Source organism: Sus scrofa, chromosome 3, assembly GCF_000003025.6.
Source record: "Sus scrofa isolate TJ Tabasco breed Duroc chromosome 3, Sscrofa11.1, whole genome shotgun sequence".
NCBI lineage: Eukaryota > Metazoa > Chordata > Mammalia > Artiodactyla > Suidae > Sus > Sus scrofa.
The window spans coordinates 56,122,618-56,148,837 of record NC_010445.4 but is presented as its reverse complement, the minus strand read 5'-3'; the positions used below and the strand labels follow the sequence as shown (position 1 = coordinate 56,148,837).

Here is a 26,220-nt window from a genome sequence, read left to right as displayed (position 1 = left end):
TTCAAAGAGTCTGCTCTTTGTTTCACTGATTTTTTTTTAATCTCTATTTCATTTATTTCTGTTCTGATCTTTATGATTTACTTCCTGTACTAACTTTGTGTTTTGTTTGTCCATTGTTTTCTAGTTCCTTAAAAAACTTATTTTTTTTCCATCTGCCTTTGCTGACTTCTCTTTTCTTATACCTAATTTCTTAAATGTACCCCTGAACTTATGGATAAAAATAATTTTGTAACTAGAAAGATTAAACACAATCTGGAAACACATTTTTTTTTTAAAAAAAAGAGTGCTGTATTTTGAGTAGATTTCATTATCATCTTTCCTTCAGCAGGGAATTATCCAAGGGTTTTTCAGTTGAAAGAAGGGAACACTTCCTCCTGGATTACATGGGGTTTGAAGGATCATCTACAAAATTGTTATTAATGCACGGTTCTTGAGCAAAGGCTGTGACTGAGTGGGCCCTATTGTCACTGTGGTGCAAGTGACTTCTTTTGGTGTGCTGTTCTTTATTTTATTTTGTGACTTCTATTTTCATTAAGCTGACAGCCAGATCAGAGCTGATCTATCAGTATGTGGAACATTTAACACAAGCTGTGGAGAGCTACAAGCAGCGGATGGACTGGCTCACCAGCAAAAGCCGGCAGGTTTTTGGTGTCATTGTGGAACAGAGCATCACTATAGTGCTGGATTTTGGTGGCATGCTGGAGGAGGAGCTTGATCTGTGCAGAGATGCTCTAATCATGGTCCTCAAGGAACAGGTGGCTTACATAGCCAAGTTCAATATCATATGGTGAGTTCCCATAGGAAAGGAGTATGTCCCTAACACTTCATAAGTAATTTTCACATATTTGGAGTTAAGTAGCATAACTAACACAGTTAGCTCTCTGGGGAGGAGGTGCTATTATGTTGTAATTTCCCAGAATATATCATTCCAACAGGAAACCCACAGTGAGTTAATCTTGAAAACTTTTATCTGCTTTGCATATGGCATCTTAGTTTTCAAGTTAGAAGAGATTTAAGACATTCTTTTCTTCAATGTAGGGCAAGGTCAAAATATAAGAATATGAATTATACTGGCCTTATATTTAAGGCTATAAAATGCCTTCATGTATTTTCATCTTTAGGTTTGATCATGAGTTCCAATGTCACAAATTTCACTGTTTTTCAGACTGAGTTTGCAGCTCAAATTGAATTCCCATGTAAGATGACCCCCTTTAATCAGAGCAACAGGTGGCTGGCTTTATAGAATTTCCCGTACTTCAGGGTTTTCACAATCAATTATTTACAGATTCTTGGACTCGGGAGAATTTGGACTTCAGTGCCGACTCCTCATGTGGAACAGTGCTGCCCCTCTGTGACAGAAAACATCTGGATAAGAGGGGCAGCTACGTAACTGACTCTTTCTTTCTTTCTTTCTGGCCATGTCCCTGGCATGTGTAAGTTCCTGGGCCAGGGATTGAACCCACCCCAAAGCAGCGACCCAAACCACTGCGATGGCCATGTTGGATCCTTAACCTACTGAGCCATGAGAGACCTCTGAGTTTTTCTTTTCTGAGTAAAATATTTTCAGCTAAACAGATGACCTCTTTGAGGATGCTGCTGAATTGTGTCCTATCCCGGGTTCCTGTTTCTGTCATAGGTCTGTTATGGAAGGAATTAAGTATTATGTCTGCAGTGCTCTAGCTTTCTGGGAAATGTGTGCTGTAGTGTCTATGTCACTCAGCCAGATTCTCCACACAGAGGGCCACAAGGAGGTGACACAGAGGTGAGGGAGCCTCTGCTTCTGGGGGTGGGGGAGAGGCGCCGAGGGACAAATCAGGCTGATTCATTCAGGTCTTGATTCACATAATTCTTAGAATTACACATTCATGTATGATTCATATAATTCGTTCAGTTATAAACACAGAGATAAATTCAAGTGGTTCTTGTTTTTCAGGGCATTCTATTCCATTTCCAAGCCCAAGCTAAATAATTTAATAAAAATTTCCCAGGATTTACCAACATGCTCTGCTGAACTCAAAACAATACTGTTTTGGTCCAGAAAAGGTCATTGACAGGAATCTTTCCAAATAATGAAAACAATGTAATAAAAGAATTAGAAATAAAACTTCACAGTGATAAAGTTGTTGCGGATTTGCAAATCCTAATGCCGTGAATTCTATAAACTTACTATTCATAGAAGACAATGCCACATAAACCTGCCTACTTATTTATTTATTTTATTTTCGCTTTTTAGGGCCGCACGCACAGCATATGGAGGATTCCAGGTTAGGGGTCTAATTGGAGCTACTGCCGTTGGCCTATACCACAGCCACAGCAATGCTGGATCCTTAACCCACTGAGCAAGGCCAGGGATTGAACCCACAACCTCAGGGTTCCTAGTCGGATTCGTTAACCACTGCACCATGACAGGAACTGCTAAACCTGCCTGTTAATGAAGATCACTTTCCTCAGTAATTTTAATGCACTTGTTAATGTTTGAATTTTCGAGATTTAAGATTTCTCTTGTACCATTGTTTTTCCCAGTCAGTACAGCTTATGGAAGGTCTGTCATGGTGCCTGGAAAACCTGTCTTAAACAGCTTGCCTCTTTTCTTGGTAACTGTCAGAGGGCCAGGAGCTGTGTCTTCTTTGTCTCAGCTCTGAGAAAGGTGGGCATCTTGTTGCTCGTACCGTGAGGCTGAGGGCTGGCGGCTCCATTGATCACTGCCTTTCTTTTCAGGGCTTCCCAGGAGCCTGTGAAATGGCAGGAAAATGCTGTTCCTGTGACGGCACAGTCCATAGCTGCTGCCATCAGTTGGCTTGAGAAGTGGCCTTTTGAGCTGCCTCCGAGCCAGGCCGGCTGTCTGGATGCTCTGCTGGAAGCTGGGAAAGACACAACCGTAAGTGCATATCTGTGTCCTGTGCCAGGTCTCAAAGGTGGCCTCATGCTCGCTCCTTCACGCTTAGTATCCTCTCACTGGCTTCCAGCGGAGCTGGGCCCTTCAGGCTGCATCCCACAGAGACCACATTGTTGGCATTCAAGAGCCCTAGCAGTCTTAATCCTCTTCACCTCTGAATTTGGAGCCAGCTGAGAAATAGGTGGCAGAGGTCACGTGAGGATCCAAAGGGCTGCTTTGGTGACGGCAGAGCAGGACCAACCAAAATGAGACTCCACCCCCTGAGCCTGGCTGGGCTCCCCTGGGGGTGATTAGGGCCGCTGGGCAGACCCCTGTTAAATGGCTGCCAGGAGAGCCATGAGCTGCCCATGGCCCCTGAACCTCGAAAGAGGAAGGGAATGAGCCCATGGCTGTGTGTCTCAAAGGCCTCCTCAGTTGAGCTCCTGCTCTCCTGAGAATTAGAGAAATCCATCTTTTATGGAGAGGAGAGGTTGGAAGACTCCCCTTAGAACCCCAAAGATGAGGAAATAGGGTTCCCCTAGTGTCCATGCTCTGATCTTTCCCAGGTCCTCTGCTTCACAAATGAAGTGTATCCAAGCTGGTGCAGTATCCGTTCCTTTTTATTTTTTAAGGGCTGTGTCATGTGGAAGTTCCCAGGCTGGGGTCCAGTCAGAGCTACAGCTGTAGGCCTGCACCACAGCCCACAGCCATGCCAGATCCCAGCCTCATCTGTGACCTATACCACAGCTCACAGCAATGCTGGATCCTTAACCCACTGAGTGAGGCTGGGAATGGAACCTGAATCCTCATGGATACTTGTCGAGTTCATTTGCACTGAGCCACAGCGGGAACTCCCGGCATCTGTTCTTGAATGCAAATGCATTTGCACCTGCATTTGGATGGGGACCTTTGGGAAATAAGACTTTACCTGGAAGAAGTGGTTAAATGGTGGTGTTTTATGTCTCTTTTAGCCACAAGGGTGTGTGTTTTTGTGAGTGACTCTAATAGTGGGACCCTTAAGTGCTGTGGGCACATGAGGTCCTCAGGCCACCTCAGCTCAGTGGGGATAGGTCTGCTTTCCTTTGGATATCGATGCTTAAGTAATCCTTACTAATTACTTAATTAATACTTCATTGTCTCTTCCACTCTGTAAGCCCAGGGATTCTATAGATTTCAAGCTTTCCTCTGCTGCATTAAGAAGTCCTTTCTTGGGCAAGGAAGCCATGTGCTGGCACCTTGAAAGGATAGTCCCCAGTGGTCACCAGACTGTGTTTATTGATACTGAGGGTGATGGTTGGAAATTGGAAACATACTGTTTATCATCACAAAGCCAGAGAAACAAATGATTCCCATTAAAGAAGAACAAAATACAGGCTACTTTGTTCTTTGGCCTTTCAAGTTTGTTTTAACATCTGTAAAATTTCAAATGTCTGGACATTGTAATAAGCATTCAAGAAATGGAATATTTCACAGGCTCTTTGACATGTGTGTGTGTGTGTGTGTGTTTGTGTGTGTGTGTTCTCTTTCTTTGTTCACCTGTCTACCCTGGTCATAGCTGACTCTGGCAACCTGACCTGACTGCAGGATCTCCTGGTGACCTTGGCTTTCTGTTTTACGTCCCTTTGGTTTGGCCTTCTCTTTCTCTGGGCTTTTCCCCAGCCCAGGAAATATGTAACAATTTAGTGAGTTCCAAGGAAATTTTATGGAATCAGAAGAACCAAGAAAGAAGCTTTACAGGCACTGCTCAGATGCCACTTGAAAATTCTTGAGAAGAGTCTCTGGGCCATGACAAATGTGAAACATATTCGGAGCACTGTGTTTTCTACCTAGAGCCTCTATCTGGGCATGGCCCCAGGAAAACATGAGCAAATGCACCTGCCTCATATATAAAATGCCACGCACTGTGTTTTATGTGGAGTAGTTTGGAGTTGGGGGGGGGAGGGGCTTGGGTTCCCAGAAAGATCTGCTCCTCTGCGCTGTGCCTCTCATGTCCACACCACTGAGTTTCCAGTTGTTCCAAGTAGCTGCAGTCTGCTATGAAAAGAAGAGATTTAAGGCTTAAGGAACATTGCGAACAGTAGATCTAAAGCACCAGGCTTTTCCTGACCATGATAACCTGCCTTGAGTTCACATCTCCTCCAAGAGTGGGTGACTCCTGACACGAACCAGGAAAATGGGTGCTGTCTGTGTCCAAAGACTGACAGGGAAGTTGGGGTTTTGTGCCACTTCCACGTGAACAGGAGGGGCTGACGGGGCACTTGGTTATGGTGAAGGAGGAGGCCCAGAGGCTGCTGGCTTCCTCCAGGATTGGCCTTTGGGACCACCGGAGGGCCAGGGAGATAGACCTGGGGGAAGAGAAGATGAACCTTTGGGTTCAGGAAGAGCCCGGGCAGAGTGTGGGTCTGTTTAAATCATGGCTCTCATCAGGGCACGTGAAGAGCACTATGGATGGAAGGGTTACTGGTGTGTTCTGTGAAAGGGGAGGGTGGCCTGTGGCCTTCTGAGGAAATGTTTAGAGGGCTGGCATTGTGCTCAGAGCCCAGGCGTGTTGTCTGGCACAGGGTTTCTGCACTGCAGTATCCTCTGGTCCCAGGACATGTTTTTGGAAGTCGTAGCTTCCCTGGTCTTTATGAGGAGGGGTGTCATGCCAGGAGACCCTGGAAGACCTGCTGATCCAGGGTGGGACAGTCTTGAGGACAGAGAAGGCTATTTATCCAAAGCCCTGTTTCCTGGCTCCCTATAAGAGACGGGCCTGCCTTCTGCTGGCAGAGGAACCTGTATTTCTCTTTGCGTTCCCTCAGCCTGTCGTCTGTGTGCCTGATAGGCACAAATTTGTTTGCTTTTTTATTTTTAAAAAATGTTTTTATTTGTTGTCTTCTTAGGGCCGCACCCATGGCATATGGAGGTTTTCAAGCTAGGGGTTGAATAGGAACTGTAGCGGCCGGACTACGCCACAGCCATAGCAACTCAGGATCTGAGCCACATCTGTGACCTACACCATAGCTCATGGCAACACTGGATCCTTAACCCACTGAGTGAGACCAGGGATTGAACCCTAGTCCTCTTGGATAATAGTCAGATTTGTTTCCATTGGGCCATGATGGGAACTCCTTGTTTACTTTTTTTTTTTTTTTTTTTTTGTCTTTTTGCCATTTTCTTGGGCCGCTCCCACGGCATATGGAGGTTCCCAGGCTAGGGGTCGAATCGGAGCTGTAGCTACCTGCCTACACCAGAGCCACAGCAACATGGGATCCAAGCCACGTCTGCAACCTACACCACAGCTCACAGCAACGCCGGATCCTTAACCCACTGAGCAAGGCCAGGGATCAAACCCTCAACCTCATGGTTCCTTCGGATTCGTTAACCACTGAGCCACGACAGGAACTCCTTGTTTACTTTTCTAAAGAGCCATTTTCACTGGCAGACTAAGTGGGTGAATTAGAGACAGACCCACGTGATTCCACCAGGAACCTTCACTGCTGGAGGGTGAGCTGAAGGACTGGCCACATCAATCACACCCGTGGCATTTCATTTTTTTGCTGTGGGTCAGGCATTGCATCTTTTCATCTCTGTGTCCCTAGCAATGGTAGTGCCTAGCATGGGCTCGATAAGTGTTTGTTGAACACTGAGGGGATAGAAAGGACATGGTGTTGATAATCTGGAGGTTGGGTCTTAGGTGTGGGCCCAAGAGATTCCATCCCCAAGCTATGGTACAGATTTGAGAGGTTTTTTGAATTGAAGTGAAGTGGTCTACATGAGACCAGGTGGGTGAATTTGCTGAGCCTGGTATGGCTGTGATGGGGATGGTGGGTGGGGACAAGGACCCTGAAGCCCAGTTGGTGGTGGTCAAGGGTTTAGGATGGATCTGAGAAGGGAGCTGCCCAGTAGCCAGGGGCCGTCACTGCCATGGTAGAGGGTTCAGAAGCTCAAAATGGGCTGAACCAGGAAAGGGAAACCAGAGGTACAGGAAGGACCTGAAAGTTTGATTCAAGGTCTGGACTTGCTCAAAGCTGTTGTAATGATCAAAGTTATACGAAGGACAAGATAGGATTTTGCTGAACCTCTCACTGCTGTTCTGGTTGACTTTCATGTTTGCTTCCTTGCAGAGTGGGGATTTTTATTTATTTATTTATTTTTGGTCTTTGGTCTTTTGAGGGTCCCACCTGCGGCATATGGAGGTTCCCAGGCTAGGGTTTGAATCAGAGCTACAGCTGCCGGCCTACACCATAGCCACAGCAACACCAGATCTGAGCCGCGTTTCTGACCTACACCACAGCTCACGGCAATGCTGGATCCTTGACCCACTAAGCAAGGTGAGGGATTGAACCCACAACCTCACTGTTACAAGTTGGGTTTGTTAACCACTGAGCCACGACAGGAACTCCAGAGTGGGGGGGTTTATGCCCAAAGGCCTGGGGGCTTCTGACAGGCCAAGCAGAGTGCAAGCAGGATGGAAGCGTCTGCTCCAGTCTGGTTTTTGCCCCAGATTCATGGCTGGGAATATAGGGAGGCCTCCTTGGCTGGGTAGGTGTAGGTTACTGGGGGAGCTGCAGAGCCCGTGGTTTGGACAGAATGAAACATTTCAAGTGAAAACATAAAGGCTCCACTGGTTTTATGTAGGATAAAGTAGCAAGAGTTTTGGACTCGTGGAAAAATAGCGGCATAGAACCCAAATATTTACTGTTTGATGTTATCAAATTCAGCACAAATCAGCATTAGGACAATGCTGCTCACTGAGGAAGCTGCTTCAGTCCCCCTTGGCCTCAAGGAGCTCAGAGGTGCTGGTTAAGGGGTATGGAGTTCCATGGGGATAATTCCCTTGAGCCAGACCACCTCCTTCCTGGACCCAACTTTCAGGCAGTGGTAGTAGCATCAGGTGTAGGAGCCTTAGATGGTGTGGGGGCCAAGGAACTAAAACAGCAGCGCCTGTCCCTGGCCACCTTCTTGTCACGTGATCTTACCTTCACAGTCCTAGGATTCCTGATCATCTCTTACACCTTTGGACTGGCCTTGCCATGGTGAACCAACAGAGCACAGTGGTTGAGAAAGCAAGGGCAGAAGCTCCTGGGGTCAGGCAGGCTGGGTTCACTGGCTGCCTGCCCAGGTCAGTTAACCCGTCCAGACCTCAGTTTCTTCATTGGTAAACTGGGCATGATAACAAGAATTCACAGTTTATGTTAACTTGTCATCCCAAATAGCAGACAGCCACAAGTCCATTTTGCTTTAAAAGACGTTTTGTCAATTTGGCAGGGGCAGAGTGTGATAATGGTAGGTAGCGTATTTATCAACTTTGTTTTTCCAAATGTTGTTACGGGAGCAGAAAGGAGAGGCAGAAAGCCCTGTGCAGATGGTGGTGGGCTAGCTGGTTTCTGGGAAAGCATGTCCTAGGAAATCTGGAGCAAGGATAACTGAGAGTTAACAATGTAGGCAGCTAAGAAGCTGAGTAAGGACTTTGATGAATAGCGAATACTCCATAGCCTTCATGAAGGAGAGGAAATCCTGACTCACTGCTGGCTACAGCAGTTCCTAGTTTGATGAAATCTTGAGGGGAAAAATGTCTCTGCACAAGGATTTCAGACTCCTGGGTTATTGGCAAAGCAAAGAAGCTGAGTTTGCATGACATGCAGCCGGAGATGCAAGGTGTCAGAAGCTGCCGACAGACCAATGAGAGATGTTTGTCCTCAGTCACTTCCCTGTTGATCTACCAAATCCTAGAATATTCTGCTTGGGTCTGCTCCCCTGTCTCGGGCCGTGTGTGATTCTAGATCCTAGAGAGGAGGAAGCTGCCTGCATGCTAAACTTGGGCACTGACACAGCTAGAAAACTAGTAACTGCAGCTCTGTGGAGCCTGTTTAAGATGTCTTTTGAGCCAGGGTTGCTTATAGAGGTCTGGACACAAAGGAAGAAAGCCCCAAACCACCTATTATAAGACCTTGTCTGTTGCAGCCCAACAGGATGAACCAGGTTGAAGAAACTGTAAAAACACATATCAGGAGTTCCCATTGTGGCTCAGCAGGTTAAGAACCTGACTAGTATCCATGAGGGTGCGGGTTTGACCCCTGGCTTCTCTCGGTGGGTTAAGGATCTGGCATTGCCGTGGCTGTGGTGTAGGCCAGCAGATGCAGCTTCAATTTGACTCCTAGTCTGGGAATTTCCATATGCTGCTGTGTAGTCCTGAAAAAACAAAACAAAACAAAACCAAAAACCAAGTATCAAAGTGAAGCAAGCACAGGCAAAAAAACTTTGTGTAAGATGAACTGAAAAAAAAAAAAAGTTGAAATCACGCAGAGAAAAGCTCACTACCATGAAAGATGGCCACAAAAAAAAGAGGAAGATTGTGGCATGAGAAGGTAAAAAGTAGAAGGAAATCAGAAATTAAATATGTTCGCATTCTTCAAGGTGAGGCAGAAAGTAAAAGCATTCTTGCAATAAGAATAGGACTGTATTAGACAAGGATAAGGACCTACAAAAAGCAGTGATTTGAAGTCTTGGAAGTTCAAAGTGTATTCATCAAAATAAAAATTCAGATTGACTCTAATCATGCACCCCTCCCCCAAATAAATCAAAGACAGAAAAAGTATGAAAGAGGATCATTAGTTTCTGAGCACAAAACATTCTCATATGTAGCTTCTTTCCTGCTATGAAAAAAAAGGCATCTTGCATAAGATAGCATATAACACCAGGAAGAGAATGACGTAGAATACACTTGCTATGAGAATGATATGCGTTGTCTAATTAGGAATCTGGAGAATGCTTCCTTCTGTTGTGCTTTCTTCTGCCTTTATGGTGATTGACTGGAAGAAATTTTCAACATCCCGCAGTCTTTACTTCCCATGAGATACTTTTGAAAATCAGGGCGCTGGCCTTGAAGGGCCTGAGAGGAAGAGGCAGGGGCCAGGCAGGCTCTTTTGTATCCAGTTTGCTGGTAAGGTTGTTGCTGAAGTTGGCTGGGCTCAGCTCCCACCCTGGCCAACTCCTAGTTTCCAGCCTGGGCCCTCCACCACGTGCCCCACCTGCCTCCGGGGACACGGTGTGGGGAAGAGGTGGGGAGCCCAAGACCGGGTGTCCTGAGCAGCTGAGAGCTGACCATCAGCCCTCCTCTCTATGGGCCAGTAGGCTTTGAAGTCGAGGTGAGGTAATTGACTGTTTATCTGCAGTTAAGAGGTGCTGTGATTAGAGGTGCACGAGCCTCTGTTTATCCCTTAAAACATGGTACAGTTGCTGGGGTCACTGTCCCAGAAATCACTTAGGGTGTTTTTAGGGCCGGGTTTACGTGGTATGTGTTCTTGGCTCTCCCTCTGGTTTTACTTTCTGAGATTTATATACATGGATGTCGTCTTGTTGAAGTTCAACCAGGAAGTAAACGGCATAATCTCCCTTTTCGCAAGTGGGGAAACTGAACTTAAATCACGTGCCCGAGGTTGCAATACTCATGAGTTGCAGGAGGATGGCGCTGACATCTTTAAATTAAACAGGGACCTGGAGTTCCCCTGTGGCTTAAGGGGTTAAGGATCCAGTATTATCACTGATGTAGCACAGTTTCGATCCCTGGCTCGGGAATTTCTACCTGCTGCGGGCACAGCCAAAAAAAAAAAAAAAAAAAAAAAAATTAAGCAGGGACTGTGTTAGCAGTCACCTTCCTGAGTGAGGTATGCATCGCCCATATCTCTGGTTTAAGCTTGGGATGTGTGTGTGTGTATGTGTGTCTGTGTGTGTGTCTCAACTCCTGGATTGGCCTTGACCTGCTGTGTGAAGTCAGGACAGCCCACCTCCCCAGGCATGTTTCCCTGAACTGGGACCACAGGGTGAACTTACTGGGAATATGCCCTGCTTCCCACGGGCCACCTCAACCTTGGATGTATGAGTCTACACTGCAGAAATCTGGCACCACTATGGTGAGTGGCTGATAAGCCTCCTGCCCCCAGGGGCTGTGCCAACCCTTCTTTTGCTCCTGAACTTGAAAATAGCCACTCCTGACCTTCATAATGTATTCATGGGCTCAGAGGAAGCTCTTCTTCCAATCTGCCAACCAACCATATCCCTCACACCGAAAGCCTGAGACTTCTTGGCACCCGGCCTTGAATCTCTCACTTCCTGACTTTGGCCCCAACACCTCCTCAAGAAACATTGAGCAGTGCTGCTTTTCTTTCTGGCTGTTTACTTTTTTCAAGAAGTGGTCTTAGCGTATATTGCTGACGAGTCTGGATTCAAGGTTAGGAGGTGTCAGGGAAATAAACTGTTGGCACCTCTGTTTTGCAGATTGAATCCATTTATTACTTTGTGGTGGGGGACATTCCAGAGAAGTCCAAGGAGCTTCTCCTTCAGAGGGCTTTGGAGATCCCACATCCCATCTGCACCGTGTCCTTCAATGCCAGAGGGGAGGGCACCATAGCTCTCCTAAAGGATCTGAGTGCCAAGACCCACAGCAGGTAGGTGGGAAGTGTGCTCTTGAGGGACCATGAATGAGCTGCTTGCTGGAGATCTATGGTGGGTCTTGATTCTGCTTGTCTTCCTGCCCGACAGGTTGCTGTGCTCTTCCCCTCGTCTGGTAGCCTTTCATCTCCATACACCTTTGCGTCTCTACCTACTCTTAATCCTGCTTTTTATTTTCTGATGTGTTGCCATCTTGGGGTCATGCTGGAGAGAGACCGCCCCTCCCAGGCTAACTGATTCCTAGAGACTGTAAACCCAGCAGAAGCATATGCCTTTTATATGCAAACTAACCAATCCAGAGCCCACACTCTCAATCCAGGCTCTCAGACTCCAGGCTAGAGTCCCCTGCCCCAGTCACCCCAGAGTCAGGTAACTGACAGCTCAGGACAGCCCCTCCACCCAGCACCCTCTGAAGCTAATCGAACTAGCCAATCCTAAGCCTGCCGCCTCTTCCTTACCCATTCCTTCCTGCAGAATCCACAAGAGAGACTTGCTTCTCCTGTTCTCTCTGCTTCCTGACCAACCCTGGTGCTTCCCTGTGTGGCCCCATGTGGTGTGGCTACCTTAAACTCTTTGGAACAGTATTAGTTCAGGCTGCCACAACAAAACACTGCAGACTGGGTGGCTTAAATGACAGAAATTTATTTCCTACAGTTCAGGGCTGGTAAATCTAAAATCAGGGTGCTGGCAGATTCAGTTTCTGATGAGCATTCTCTTTCTGTCTTGCAGACAGCTGCCCTCTTGCTATGTGCTTCCTTGGTGGGGTGGGAGTGGGGAGAGGGAGCAAGAGAGAAAGGGCATGTAAGTTTTTTGGTGTCTCTTCTTAAAAGGTTACTAATCCTATTGGATCAGGGCTCCAACCTTAAGAGCTCATTTAGCCTTAATTACCTTCTTATAGGTCCCTTCTCCAAATACATTCACACTGGGGGTTAAGGCCTCAATGTATGGACTTGGGGAGCGGGAGGGACACAATTCAGTCCAGAGCAGAAACTGCGAATAGCAAATTAACCTTTCAATGGCCATTGTCTCCTGATCTATTGGCCTCACTACACCTGAGTAATAGCAATAGCTGCGTTTAAAAACACCCCCCTCAGAGTTACCATCGTGGCTCAGCAGTAATGAACTGGATTAGTATCTGTGAGGACACGGGTTCGATCCCTGGCCTCACCCAGTGGGTTAAGGATCCAGCATTGCCATTGTGGTGTAGGTTGTAGACGTGGCTCAGATCCTGTGTTGCTGTGGCTGTGGCATAGGCTGGTGGCTACAGCTCCAATTGGACCCCTAGCTTGGGAACTTCTGTATACCCCAGATGTGGCCCCCAAAAGCCAAAAAACAAAAAAAACCAAAACCCTCCCCCTGTGACTCAGTGTGTGAGTTTAGGACTCTTGTGGCTAAAGATCAGCTACTTATGTGCTTACAAGGGGAATGACTGAGTCCTTTCCTAAGTTAGCCTGCCTCTGAAATGGGTAACATGCCCACTCTTGAGCATTTGTTCTCAAATTTAGGTGCCCATCATATTGGCATGGGAAGACCTGGGCTTCACCTTGCAGGCTGATTCCACAGCAGAGGGATCCCTGGGAATGTGCATTTCGCCCTTCACTTTGCATAGCCTTTCGCTACCTCAGAGTCTTGATTAAAGTGCAGGTATCTTGACTGTGTCCCAGAGATTCCGATTTTCAGGGTCAAAGAAAGGCCAGGGATATACATTTTTAATAGGACCCCTAGTGATTTTGAAGACCCAGTAATTCTGCTCTTAAAGTGCTTTGCAATATTTTAGCATCAGGTGCTTAGCTTCAATTCTGGGCTCCTAACCCCCGTAAAATACAGAAGGGGCTCACTGCCCCACTTTCGCTAGTGGAGGGAGAAGAAGGCAGCTGATAGGCTGGTCCTCTGCTCAGCTCATGTGGAGCCCTGTCTCTGGGCAGGTAAGAGGGCAGGGAGTAATTTAATGGGGAAGAAGCTGCAGTTCACTTCTGACTTTCAGGCCATTCTCCATGGGGTGCAGGTTCTACAGAAGAGGATGAAGTATAGCCAGGCCCTCTGTCCCTGGGCTGGTCCTGGAAAGTGAGGCCAACCTGTCACCTTTCAAGAGGCGCTCCTGCCTGTTCTGCTACCTACCAGACCTCTCAGGTCCTGGTTGGTCTCAGGCAACTTCTGCTGTTGAGCCCCAGCTGAAGTGCAGTTGTTACTTCAGTGCAGTGTAAAGGGCATGTCCTGAGCATCTCAGCTTGCAGAGGACCTGGATTCTGGGTCCCTGGTGCCTGAGGCTGTGTCTGGGCAGAGCCACCAGCTCTCAGGCACAGTGCTATACTCTTCAGATTCTCCAAAGGGCTTGTCTTAACAGTGATTTGCTTTCTGCACAAGCAATGCTGTTGTTTGTCAGAGGTGATGCCTGCCCTGTTCATTTTTCTAATCTGGAGACTAGGTCAGGGAGTAGGAGGTGCTGGGCACAGGCTTTGGCACTCAGGGTGTGAGGCTCACCAGGACAAACTTTGACCTACCCCCTCTGCCTCGCGAGGAGGTCATGGTGAGACAGGCTGGGACCTGAGACTTTACTGCAGTGCTTGCACCTGGATGGATGTCTCCTAGAACAGGAGAATACAAGCCACAAGGGACTAAAAATAACTGCAGGCATGGGCAGAGGGGGCAAATTATGAACATTATGGTATAAAAAGGGCAAAACCCAGCTGCCACTTCTGAGCATACTGCCCATGATCCCTGCATACAGCACCACCAAGGAAGTGGGCAGACGACCTAAGCCACCCTTCCAGCCCCACCCCCACTTCATTTAAGAGACAGGCTCGATCCCCCTTGGGAAGTGAGCTAGGGCACTTGTTACTTGTTTTTGCTCCCTCCTGCTGCACCGCCAGTCCCAGTAAGGCCTGGCCTGAATTTCTTAGCAATTTCTGTTAATTAAAGAATCCAGTAAGCTGGATCAGTAACATTGGGATGAAGGAAACTGACCATTTCTGCTCTGCAGGAAACAGGCACAGCCAGAACAGGGGTCTCTTAGCCTCATGAGGGGCTGTTGGAATGAGGCTGCTTGTTTTTGCTATCAAGTCATGTCTCAGTGTCGCCTGAAAGCCTTTAGAAATAGACAGGACTGAGGCTTTCCATGACCCAGGGGAGGTCCCAGACTTCTCCCGCCATCTGCCCATCCATTGTCCATGCCAGCCCGTGTTTCAGGATTTGGTTTGCATCGTATGTGTGGTGACAGGTAGAGGTGGGACTCCTGAAGGCTGGAGGAGTGTTACTCAGAGATGTCCTGTGCCGTCTGAAAGAAATTTCCTGCTGTTGGTGACGTCTCAGATTCTAGACAACTGGCTCTGAGGGTGCGACTGAGTGCATCACCTGGTGCATATACCATCAGTGCTTGCAAAACAAATATTGGAGTTCCTGTTGTGGCACAAAGTAAATGAATCTGACTACTATCCATGAAGATGAGGATTCAATCCCTAGCCTTGCTCAGCGGGTCAGGGATCCGGCATTGCTGTGAGCTGTGGTGTAGGTTGCAGCCACAGGACTTGGATCTTGAGTTGCTGTGGCTGTAGTGTAGGCTGGTAGTTGACCCCTAGCCTGGAAACTTCCATATGCCGTGGGTTCAGCCCTAAAAAGCAAAAAAAAAAAAAAAAAATTAAAAAAATTTGAGGTATATTTAATTTACAACATTGGTAGTTTCAGATACACAGCAAAGTGATTCAGTTATATATATACATACATATATGTATAACTATATTCTTTTTCAGATTCTTTTCCATTATAGGTCATTACAAGATAAGGAATACAGTTCCCTGTGCTATACAGTAAATCCTGTTGTCTACCTATTTTATATATAGTGGTAGGTGTATGTTAATCCCAAACTCCTAATTTATCCCTCTCTCCTTTCCTTTATGGTAACCATAAGTTTGTTTTCTATGCCAGTGAGTCTACTTCTGTTTTATAAATAAGTTCATTTGTATCATTTTTTTAGATTTCACATGTAAGTAATATGTGATATTTGATCTTGTCTGATTTAACTTTGCTTAGTATGATCATCTCTAGGTCCATCCAGGTTGGTTGCAAATGGCACCATTTCATTCTTTTTTATGGCTGAGTAATACTCCATTGTGAGTGTGTGTATCACATCTTCTTTATTCATCTGTTGATGGACACTTAGGTTGCTTCCATGTCTTGGCTGTTGTAAGTAGTGCTGCTGTGAACATTGGTCCCAGTAGCACTTTTTGAGCTTCAAGTGCACAGGAATGCCCAGGGGATCTTGTTAAAGTGCATATTCTGACTCATCAGATCTGCCTGGAGCCCAAGGAAGGGAATTTCTAGCCAGCTTCCACTGCCGTGGTTCCTACTTTGAGGACCACACTTAAAAACACTTGCTCACACTGAATTCTTCTCATTAGTTCAGGTCCTGGGGAAGTATGTGCTTGCCGAGTTAAAGTTGATTGCCACCCATCAGCAGTGGGCAGATGAGCCCATGGTGCCTGTAGTCACCAGCTTTCAACCTGCAGCGCTGTGGGCACTGTTGGGCCCCTCATTAGCCTCTTGGCTTGTCAAAGCTGTGTTGACATGATTGAACCCAGGGAACAAAAGAATAAGTATAAGCACAGGATTTCGGTTTTCCAGGGTCAATAAAGACCGTTTGGTTGAACTATGTATCCTCTTATGAAGAAGAGTCATCAGTTAATCCCAATGGCTCCTCAACTCTTGGTTCTCTTCCTCCTCCTTGTCGTTTGTGAGTGGGAATTGACAAGGTTCAGGGAAAAGCAGTGGACACTTGTAAGATGCTTATTGCCACCACAGAGCAGGTTTACAGCCTTAGGAGAATAGACGTGCGGATACCATTTAATGGCCTAATGTTGCAAACCTCTTCTTGTTTCAGATTCCATGCATTTGCAGAGAGAACAGAGTGTGTGGAATTTCCTACCTTCCCTGTGAAGGATGGGGACAGTGTAATTACTTGGAATTCAAGGAAACTGAAAGGAAAACTCCCTCCAGGTACCTGAGATCGAAAAGAAACAGTGCACTTTATGTCTTAATAACTTCAGATGAACCCTGGCCTTAGGAAATAAAGCACTAAGGAGGGGCTATTCATTTCTGTTGTATTACTCATGTGGTGCAATGGCAGAGTCCATGGATGCTAATGGTGAATTTGGGCAGCCTAGCAACCAGGCATCAGTTTATTACCTGGAGAGGTGGCCTCAGTGAGATGTATTTCCTAACTTGGGATACTTCTAGAGGCAAGGCCCCAGACATGTCAGCCCATCCTAGTTCTTGGCAAGGCAGAGCTGCTTTGTTGCCTAGGTTGGCTGGACAGCTGTAGTGAGGACGCCCAAATGTCTTGTGGCTTTTCTGCTGCCCCCTTCCCCGTCAGTGTGTCAGTGCTTCTAGCTGCCCATGTGAGATGAAACTACCTCCCCTAAGGGCCACAGCCACACAGGAACCTCAGTGGAGGCTGAATGAACTTCCCCTTTCAGTCAAAGGATGTGATCACAGAGTTTAACGGGCATAGAGAACAAGGTCACAAAATAAGTGAGAAATAGTACTGTGATTTGGGAAAACAGGATGAGAAGTTTCCTTAGAAATTGAGAGATGGGAGTTTCTTAGGGTTGATGAAATTGCCAAGTGCCAAATACACTGAGTAAACACTGCCAAGAAGGGCAGAGAAGGATTGTGAGATGACAGGGCACAGGACATGTGCTAAGTCTCAGAAAGCTCATCTCCACCTCTGCTGCCACCGTTCTGCTCATCTTTAATAATCCACAGAGATTTCTAGCTTCAGATAAGGCAGGAACTACTCTTTGGGGGTTGGGGAGAGGCTGCAGTGTGCATGTGCTTGCAAGTTTCCTCTGTTTATATAGCACTGTTGCAAAGGCTCCTGGGAGAAGGGCCCTTGCCTTTCCCGCTAGGGGGTCAGGTGGAGCCCAAGGCAGGGGGTCGAATCACAAAGCAGTGTGTCCTTGCTTTGTGGATTCAGAGTCTCAGTGACCTAGAGCAGGGCAGGGCAGAGGTTCCAGCAGAGCTCATCAGGTAACTTCCACCTTTGCGCTGAGGGAGAGGTGAACATCTCCAGGGACTTTGCGAAAATGTCAATTGATGAGCAAGACTGATGCTAACCTAAGAAAAAATAAATAAATTCAGGCTGTATGCCATGCCTTTGAAGGTAATTTGCAAGATTAAGCATACTGGGCAGTGAATCAATCAAGGTAAAGAATGTGAGATGTCACCAGCTCCCCAAGGCCTGCCAGTGACTGTAGATGGGGTTTTATTTGGGCCTGTGTGCTCCTTGGCAACCTAGTTAATAAAGAGAAGCATATCTGGCTGCATAGCTTACATTTTCAGTAACCAGCATCATTCCAACCCCTGTGAAGCATACAAATCAAATTACAGATAAAAACATTTTTCGTAGAATGAAGGGCTCAGAGCATGGCCTGCCGTTCTAATGCCATTTCAGGGATCACATGTTCTGAACAGGGGGAGGGAGTCCCAGATCCTAAATATTGATCTTGTATAATCCTCCATCTATCACAATGTCCCAGAAATGCCAACATTTCAGAGCCTCCCTCTCCCACTCAAAAACTGCCCAGAAATCCTTGAGACAATTTTGTTTTGGAAAATATGCAGTTTTTCAACCCTCCCCCCAGGGGGAGGTTGCTAAGAGGCAGTTCTTCAATCTGAGGACAGCTTGCCCACCAAAGGACCACCCTTTTTATACACTCCACATTCAGGACCACCAGCTCCAGTCTCCAGATGCAAACCCTAAGCAGGCCTGCAGCTTGACTACTATAAGCCCAAGATTCAAGCCTGTTGTGTCTGGGTCCAGAGTGTGGACTCTGGAGAAACAAAGGGCCGTCAGACCTCAGACGGATGGTCACATTGTCTGACTGCTGGCCCACCAGACCAGGCTAGAAGTGACCCATCACATGCTTAAGGCAGAACTATGGCACCTCTTTGAGGTGAGGCAAATCGGGGCAAAGTGTCAGAGGTGCCCTGTAATTAGAGCTTCATCTCTGGTCATGTACAGGAGACATCCTCCCTCCCTAAACTAGAGAAGACCTGAGGACACTCACACTGATGAGTGCTCCAGACAGGTGCTGGGGCATGCGGAAGGGAGCTGATAAGGGAAAGGTTGCTGTGAACCTGGACGCTGGGTGGACTCCTCACCTTTCCCTTCTGGGGGTGAATTTCTGCTTCAGGATGCTGCTTCCTCCTGGCGCAGGCTCCGTGCCACCTGAGAATGCCCTGTCAGCCTTGGATGGACTCTACCCCCTGGGGGAAGCAGGATCTTTGGTTTAGATGTGGGGAGCATGGAGGATTTAATCTGTCAGATGACGTTGACCCAAAGCTGCAGCTCTGTGCTTTCCTCCTCATCGCCGTCCTTCCCCTTGGCTTTCCTTCCATAGTTGGCTGGGTCCCTGCTCCTGTTTATGCTCAGGCGGTGTCTCCCATCTCTCTAACTGCTCTCTATTTACTGAAGAGGGGAGAGGGGTCCCAGACTGTTGATGCTACCTTCTGGAGCTCCTCTGAGCCACCTGGTCCCCTGTAGCATGGCCTCCCTCCCCTGGGAAGGAAAGTGGGTTCTTTTCATGATCTCTGTGTACCATGAAATACTTATCTTACCTATAAGCAGAATAAGACAGAGGCCTGTGGGGCATTCCTAAACTCCAGACATTTTCCTTGGAAAAGATTTCTCTCTAGGACTGGGCAGCCCCTCCCCCACAGTCTCCTGGCATGTGGTCCAGGCCACCTCAGTGACTGTAGGCTAAGGAGTGGGCCTGATGGGCAGAGATCAGAGCTTCCTTGTCTTGGCTCCTGGCTCCATGGGATCTGTGGACAGTGCTCCTGCCCAGCCTCCTAAAGCCTTTGGATGTGGCAGCCAGGGCTTGGCTGCAGGGATCGTCTTCATCTGTCCTGTCTGGCAGGGCTTTGGCTGCTGCTACTGCTGAAATAGTCCTTTCAGTCTGAAACAGCGGCCTGAAAATCATTCTCTACATTCTATTTCTGGGTGTTCTCAGGGAATCAGGGAAACTAATGGTTTAAGCAAACTCTAATAAGTGACCTTTTTGCTGATTGCTTTGTATCTGATCAGGACTTAAAAATATTCTGGGGAGTTCCTATTGTGGCTCAGCAGGTTAAGGACCTGATGTTGTCTCCATGAGGATGTGGGTTGGATCCCTGGCTTTGTTCAATGGATTAAGGACCCAGCATTGCCATGAGATGTGACGTAGGTCACAGAGGCAGCTTGGATCTGGTGTTGCTGTGGCTGTGGTGTAGGCCGGCTGCTACACTTTGGAGTCGACTCCTGGCCTGGGAACTTCCATGTGCCACACGTGAGGCTCTAAAAAGAAAACAACAACAAAATAGCTCTACAGGAAACATGAAGAGAAGGGAATATTAAAAAAGGAGTATTCTGTGATTTTTTAAAAAAATTTATTTTTTTCCATTATAGTTGATTTACAATATTCTGCCAATTTCTGCTGTATAGTGAAGTGACACAGTCATACATACATACATGTTCTTTTCCTCACATTATCCTCCATCACGTTCCATCACAAGTTCCATCACATAGTTCCCTGTGCTATACAGCATGTCTGTGTTTTTTGTTTTTGCTTTTTTTTTTTTTTTGTCTTTTTGCCTTTTCTAGGGCCGAACCCGTGGCATATGGAGGTTCCCAGGCTAGGGGCCCAATTGGAGCTGTAGCCACCGGCCTACACCAGAGCCACAGCAATGCCAGGTCCAAGCTGTGTCTGCAACCTACACCACAGCTCATGGCAACGCCGGATCCTTAACTCACTGAGCGAGGCCAGGGATCGAACCCACAACCTCATGCTTCCTAGTCGGATTGTTAACCACTGAGCCACGATGGGAACTCCTGTGGTATTTTTTGAAACTCAGTCTTATCTCAGGCCATTGGTGTTCCCCAGGTCAGCAATGACTTCCAGGAGGCCGCACCTCTCTGCACTCCAATTCCTCCTGGTTGCAGCCATCTGCTGGAGATGAACTGGCTCCCGTGTAGTGGTTTGTGGAGACGCTGCCCACTATTCCTGCCCACTATTCCTCAAGTGAGGCCCCCTAAGTGGCAGGGAGGAACTTCCGATCACAAAGACAAGTCCAAGGCCAGATACTTCCTTTGATTTCCAGAACTCAGTTTAATATATTTTTTTCTGGCTGCACACATGGAATGTGGAGTTCCTGGGCCAGGGATGAACCTGAGCCCCAGCAGCGACCTGCGCCACTGCAGTGACAATGCTGGAGCCTTAACACACTTCACCACAAGGGCAGTCCTAGAAATCAGCTTGATTTTGGATTCCAATGCCCTTGTATCCCAGACGAAAGAGGGGGGATCAGAAATGAACCCCAGTCCTTCCCAGGGACTCCTTCTGAGGTTTTCCTGAAGCTCAGAGATCCTAGGCAGCGCTCAGGCATCAGCATGGATCCCTGGTAAGGACATCTGTTCCTACAGATTGCCCTATAAATACTTATTGTCCCTATCTACGGCCGCTCCAGGTTGAGCAGTTCTTTGCTTACTCCCATGCTGGCTTTGGATGTGGGTATCATCTGTGGACTCTGCCGCACCCCACCATTCACCTTGCACCTCCTGCCCAAGGTGCTGCAGAGACATGGGGCAACCTCCCACCTTCTCTGGGGATGCTCTTCTCCTCCCCCTTAGGCCGAGAGGAATCTTCTAATCTGGGATAACTTCTCTCTCCTTTCTGCTTCTTCAAGTTGCCTGCTCTGTAAACCCTGTTGCTTCTCTGGGGTTAGGCTTAAAAGGAAGAACCCAGAAAAAGAGTTCCCTTTGTGGATCAGCGGTTTAAGAACTCAACTAGTATCCATGAGGTTTCAAGTTTGATCCCTGGCCTCACTCAGTGGGTTAAGCACTGGTGTTGCTGTGGCGGTGGTATGGGTGGAAGATGCAGCTCAGATTTGACCCTTAGCCTGGGAACTTCCATATGCTGCAGATGTGGCCCTAAAAAAAAGAAAAAGAAAAAAAAAAGCCAGAATATCTTGCAGGCTTTTTCATCTTTCTGCCCTGACTCTTTTGGGACAAGTGTGCCGTGCTCCTGATAGCTGCCTAAATGTGGAGGATGGGGTGAGGATGAGAACATACAGGGAGAACCATCAGAAACATGCTCCAATGACCTGCATAAATACGACCTTCTATAAGCCTTAACCTGTCGGTACATTTTCTGTGGAGGTAGAGACCCCTGAGATAATATAACTAGTTACTTTGTATTTCAATTTTATAAAATAACACTTCAGGAATAGATGCTGGAGAATGGAAAATGGAGAGTTTGCATGCTGTTAAGTTGGTGACATATGTGGCTTTGGAGCCGCTCTGTTCAGTGCGGAAGCCACTGACCACATGGGGCCACTGTGCATTGAAATGTGAGTTCAGGAGCTCATGTTGTGGCTCAGTGGAAATGAATCTGACTAGTATTCATGAAGACACAGGTTCAAGCCCTGGCCTCGCTCAGTGGGTTAAGGATCTGGCGTTGCTGTGAGCTGTGGTGTAGGTTGCAGATGTGGCTCGGATCTGGTGTTGCTGTGGCTGTGGTGTAGTCTGGCAGCTATGGCTCCAGTTGGGCCCCTAGCCTGGGAACCTCCATATGCCAGGGGTGCGTCCCTAAAAAGACAAAAAAAAAAAAAAAAAAAGAAGGAAATGTGTGTTCAATTTGAGATGTGCTGTAAGTGTAAAAGATCCTGGATTTCAAAGAATGAGTGAGGAAAAAAATGTAATTTATCACATGAACAGGTTTTAGTATAGATTGTATGTCAAAATGATAATATGAGTATATGGGTTATATCAAATATATTAATAAAATTAAGTTTTTTCTAGGATTCAGCTACTAGGGAATTGGAAATTATATATGAGGTTCACCTGCTGTTGGATTACGACTATATAGCACTGCCGTAGACACACTCCAGCTGGCCCCCTCGCTTAAATAGCCCGGGGGAAGTTATTTTACCTTTCTGCTTCCTTTCCTCATCTATAAAATGGGAACAGTAGATTGTTATTATTATATGATCTTAGCTGTATTAAGTGATGAGGAGACAGAGGAATGAGGCGCTGTCGGATGATCATGGAACGTGAATGTAGTAAAATCAAGAGCCTGCCTGGGCTTTGGAGTCTGACCCGGATTTGGATTTGTCACTTGGCTGTGTGATCGTGGTTAAGATACTTAACAATCTGAGACTTAGCTTTCTTATGTATGAATAGGGATGGTGATGTTTACCTTGTGGGTTGTTAGGAATATATGTATACATATATATATGTATATTTGTATGTACATGTATATGTGTACACACTGTATAAAGCACTGTGTACACACACACACACACACACCACACGGTGTTTTATGCAGTACTTGGCACATAGTTAACCAGTCAACAGTTATAGCTGCTATTATTGCCATAATCATCATCATCCTGTGGGTTACTGTACTATTATTACTGCTAGGTAAGCAACTTAAAGAGTGCAGGTTTTTTTAAACCTTTATTTTTCTTCTATTATCCCAATCCTCATGTATGTTTTAGTTTTAGTTCTGCTGCTTAGTTCTCACATGTAGTCCATCTTCTTTGGTTCCCCAGCCATCCCTTGGTTGGCTACAGTTCATTTTCTAGTTAGTTTCCTCCAGGAGGGATCACAAGAGCAATATTCTCAGGGTTTCCAAATGTTCTTTTCTGCATCTTTATACATAAAGGAAAGCTTGACTGGATAGAAAGCCCTTGGCTCACTTTTTTTGGGTCTGTGTTTGTTGTGGTTTGTGCTTTAGTATCTTCTCATATTGCATGCTGCTGAGAAGAAATACAAGGCCAGCTTGATTTTTTTTCTTTTGTAAGTGACTTTATATTTTTGCTGGATGGTCCAAAGGATTCTTTTTTTTTTTTTTTTTTTTTTTTTTTTCGGCTGAGCCTGTGGCATACATTAAGTTCCCAGGCCAGGAAACGAACCTGAGCCACAGCGGTGACAGCACCAAATTCCCAACCAGTAGGCCACCAGGGAATTCCCCAAAGGATTCTTTTATTCTGCCAGCTTTATTGAGATCTAATTGATATATTATTAATTATGCTATTGACCAAGATTGATAGCATTGTGAAAATTTAAGTGTATGTTGTGACAGCATGATACGCAAATACACTGTGAAATATATGGAAATACACTGTGAAATTATTATCACAATAAGGTTAGTTAACACATCCATCACCTTACATCATGACATTTTTTTTGTGGTGAGAACATTCAGTATCTATTCTCTTAGCAACCTTCACGTGTATAATACAGTATTGTTAAATAGGGTTGCCACACTGTTCATTACATCCTCAGAACTTATTCATCTAATAACTGGAAGTTTGTACCCTTTGGCCAATTTTTCCCCATTTCTCCTACCCTCAGTCCCTGGCAACCACCACCCTACTCTCTTCCTATGAGTTTGACTTTTTTTGTTTCCAAATATAAATAAGATATTTGTCTTTCTCTATCTGACTTATTTCACTTAGCTTAATACCCTCAAGGTCTATCCATGTTGTTGCAAATGACAAGATTTCCTTCTTTCTCATGGTTGACTAATACTGCATTTATACATACTTCAAATTATCATACCCATAAAAAAATCACATTTTCTTTATTCATTTGTCTGTCAGTGGACACTTAGTTTATTTCCACATCTTGACTATTGTAAATAATGCTGCAGTGAACGTGGGGGTGTAGATATCTCTTCAAGATAGTGGTTTCATTTTTTTTGGATGTATACCCAGAAGTGGGATTGCTGGATCACATGGTAGTTCTGTTTTCAATTTTTCTGAGCACCCTCCATACTGTTTTTCATACTGGCTGCACCAGTTTACATTTCCCACCAACAGTACACAAAGGTTCTCTTTTTTCTACTCTACATCCTCACCAGTGCTCTTGTCTTCTCTCTCTCTCTCTTTTTTTTTTTTTTTGTCTTTTTAGGGCTGCACCCATGGCATATGGAGGTCCCCAGTCTAGGGGTCTAATCAGAGCTGTAGCTGCTGGCCTACACTATAGCTCACGGCAACGCCAGATCCTCAACCCAGTGAGAGAGGCCAGGGATCGAACCTGCAACCTCATGGTTTCTAGTAGGATTTGTTTCCACTGCGCCACAATGGGAATTCCAGTTTTCTTGAATTTTATTTTAAAATATTTTCTCTGTTCCATTGCTTTATTTATTATTATTATTATTATTATTTTGTCTTTTTGCCATTTCTTGGGCCGCTCCCGTGGCATATGCAGGTTCCCAGGCTAGGGGTCGAATCAGAGCTGTAGGGGTCTATGCCACAGCAATGCGGGATCTGAGCTGTGTCTGCGACCTACACCACAGCTCATGGCAACGCCGGATCCTTAACCCACTGAGCAAGGCCAGGGATCAAACCTGCAACCTCATGGTTCCTAGTCAGATTCGTTAACCACTGCACCATGACGGGAACTCCTATTATTATTTTTAAAGTTAACAAGCATTTAGACATTGCTTGGGATGTGCCAGGCACTCTTCCAGCCTCCTATCAAATTTTAACTCACGTAAACTTCATAGCAGTCCTATGGAGTAGGTACTAGTATTATCCTCAATTTTGTGATGGGGAAACCCAGACAGAAAATGGTGAAGAAACTTGTCCAAATTCACACTCACTTCACTGGCCTGAAATAAAACATTTCATTCTCTTAAACATTGAGCCAGGCTGGTTTGCTTCTTCAGCAACTCCTTTTATGTATAAAGTGTGATAGATCCCCTTTATCTTCTGTGTATCATGAGCTCCCTCATATTTTTAGAATATCTAACCTGTTTTAGTTTGTCTTCTCTGGTTTCTTTCAGTGAGTTCCATAGCATATTTTCTTCATTGGGTTTCGACAGTTTCATCTTAACTTCTGTGATGTTTTTGTCTTTCCTGAGTTTTTTATATTCATTTCTCCCTGTTGTCTTGCCATTTCACTCTTGAGATTTTGAATGTCTGCTTTGCTTTCTTCCTTCGAAGAGCTGATGGCTTCATGTGTATGTTTTTAAGTTCATGGTGAAACAGTGATTTCATGTATTCCTTGATAACATTTTTAGGGAGTGTTGTCTCTTGATAGTTCTGCTGCTCTTTCCTGCATTTTTTTTTTTTTTTTTTTTGGTATAGTATCCTTGTTTGGAAGCTGTGTGCCAGCTTCCTCTTTATTATTCACTGCTGAAAGGAGACAACATAGATATCTGCTGGTGGTTCACATGGGAGATGGAGAATTGAAGGGGCTGTGCTTCATGACTACAAGCTCCTTCTCTACTGCTACAGAGAGTGGTTCCCACCGATAAGTTTGCTCTGGATGGAGGTTTGTTATGCTCTCCCTCTTGCTTCTCTGAACTGAGTAGGCAGACTTGCTATTGGGACTTGTCTTTGAGGCTCCAGCACCCATCGTTGCTGACCAGGCTCACTTTGACTTTACATGGGCCCCACTTCCTAATACCTATCGAGCTCTCTGCACCTACTGCAGGTGCACATTCTCTGTGCTTTCCTCCGCACAGCTTCTGCTCATCTCAACCACTCTTGACAGCCCTTATCTGGATGTTATTAGCAGAAGGTATTTGTGTTTTCCTTTTTGTTCTCATTCCCCTCCCCCCATAATTTCTAGTAAAAAAGGAAAAGGTATTGACATATGTGGTTATCTTTATCCTAGAGGTAAAGACTGACTATTAAATGTTCAAAGGTGGATTAAAGTGAGCTCTGAGGCCAATGCAAAACCCATTGTCTTCATCTACTGTGTGGGATGGACTTTCTCTCTCCCTTTTTTTTTTCTTTTTTTTTTTTGGCAGTTCCTGTGGCATGAGGAAGTTGAACCAGGGATTGAACCCACACCACAGTAGTGACCCGAGCCACAGTAGTGACAGCGCTGGGTCCTTAACCCCTAGGTCACCAGGGTATTCCAGTAT

General features: G+C 46.0%; 1 protein-coding gene across 13 annotated transcripts in view; it reads left to right on the top strand.

Moving 5' to 3' along the window:
• VWA3B (von Willebrand factor A domain containing 3B) overlaps positions 1-26,220 on the top strand; it is a 224,064-nt gene that overhangs the window by 24,760 nt on the left and 173,084 nt on the right. For all 13 annotated transcript variants that reach the window (XR_002342532.1, XM_021087236.1, XM_021087240.1 and 10 more), the window contains 4 exons: positions 537-787; positions 2,719-2,878; positions 11,135-11,304; positions 16,182-16,297. Coding sequence is in view for 12 of the 13 variants with exons in the window: in XM_021087236.1 (XP_020942895.1) it covers positions 537-787; positions 2,719-2,878; positions 11,135-11,304; positions 16,182-16,297 (697 nt within the window). In the remaining variant the exon portion in view is untranslated. The remainder of the gene's footprint in view (positions 1-536; positions 788-2,718; positions 2,879-11,134; positions 11,305-16,181; positions 16,298-26,220) is intronic.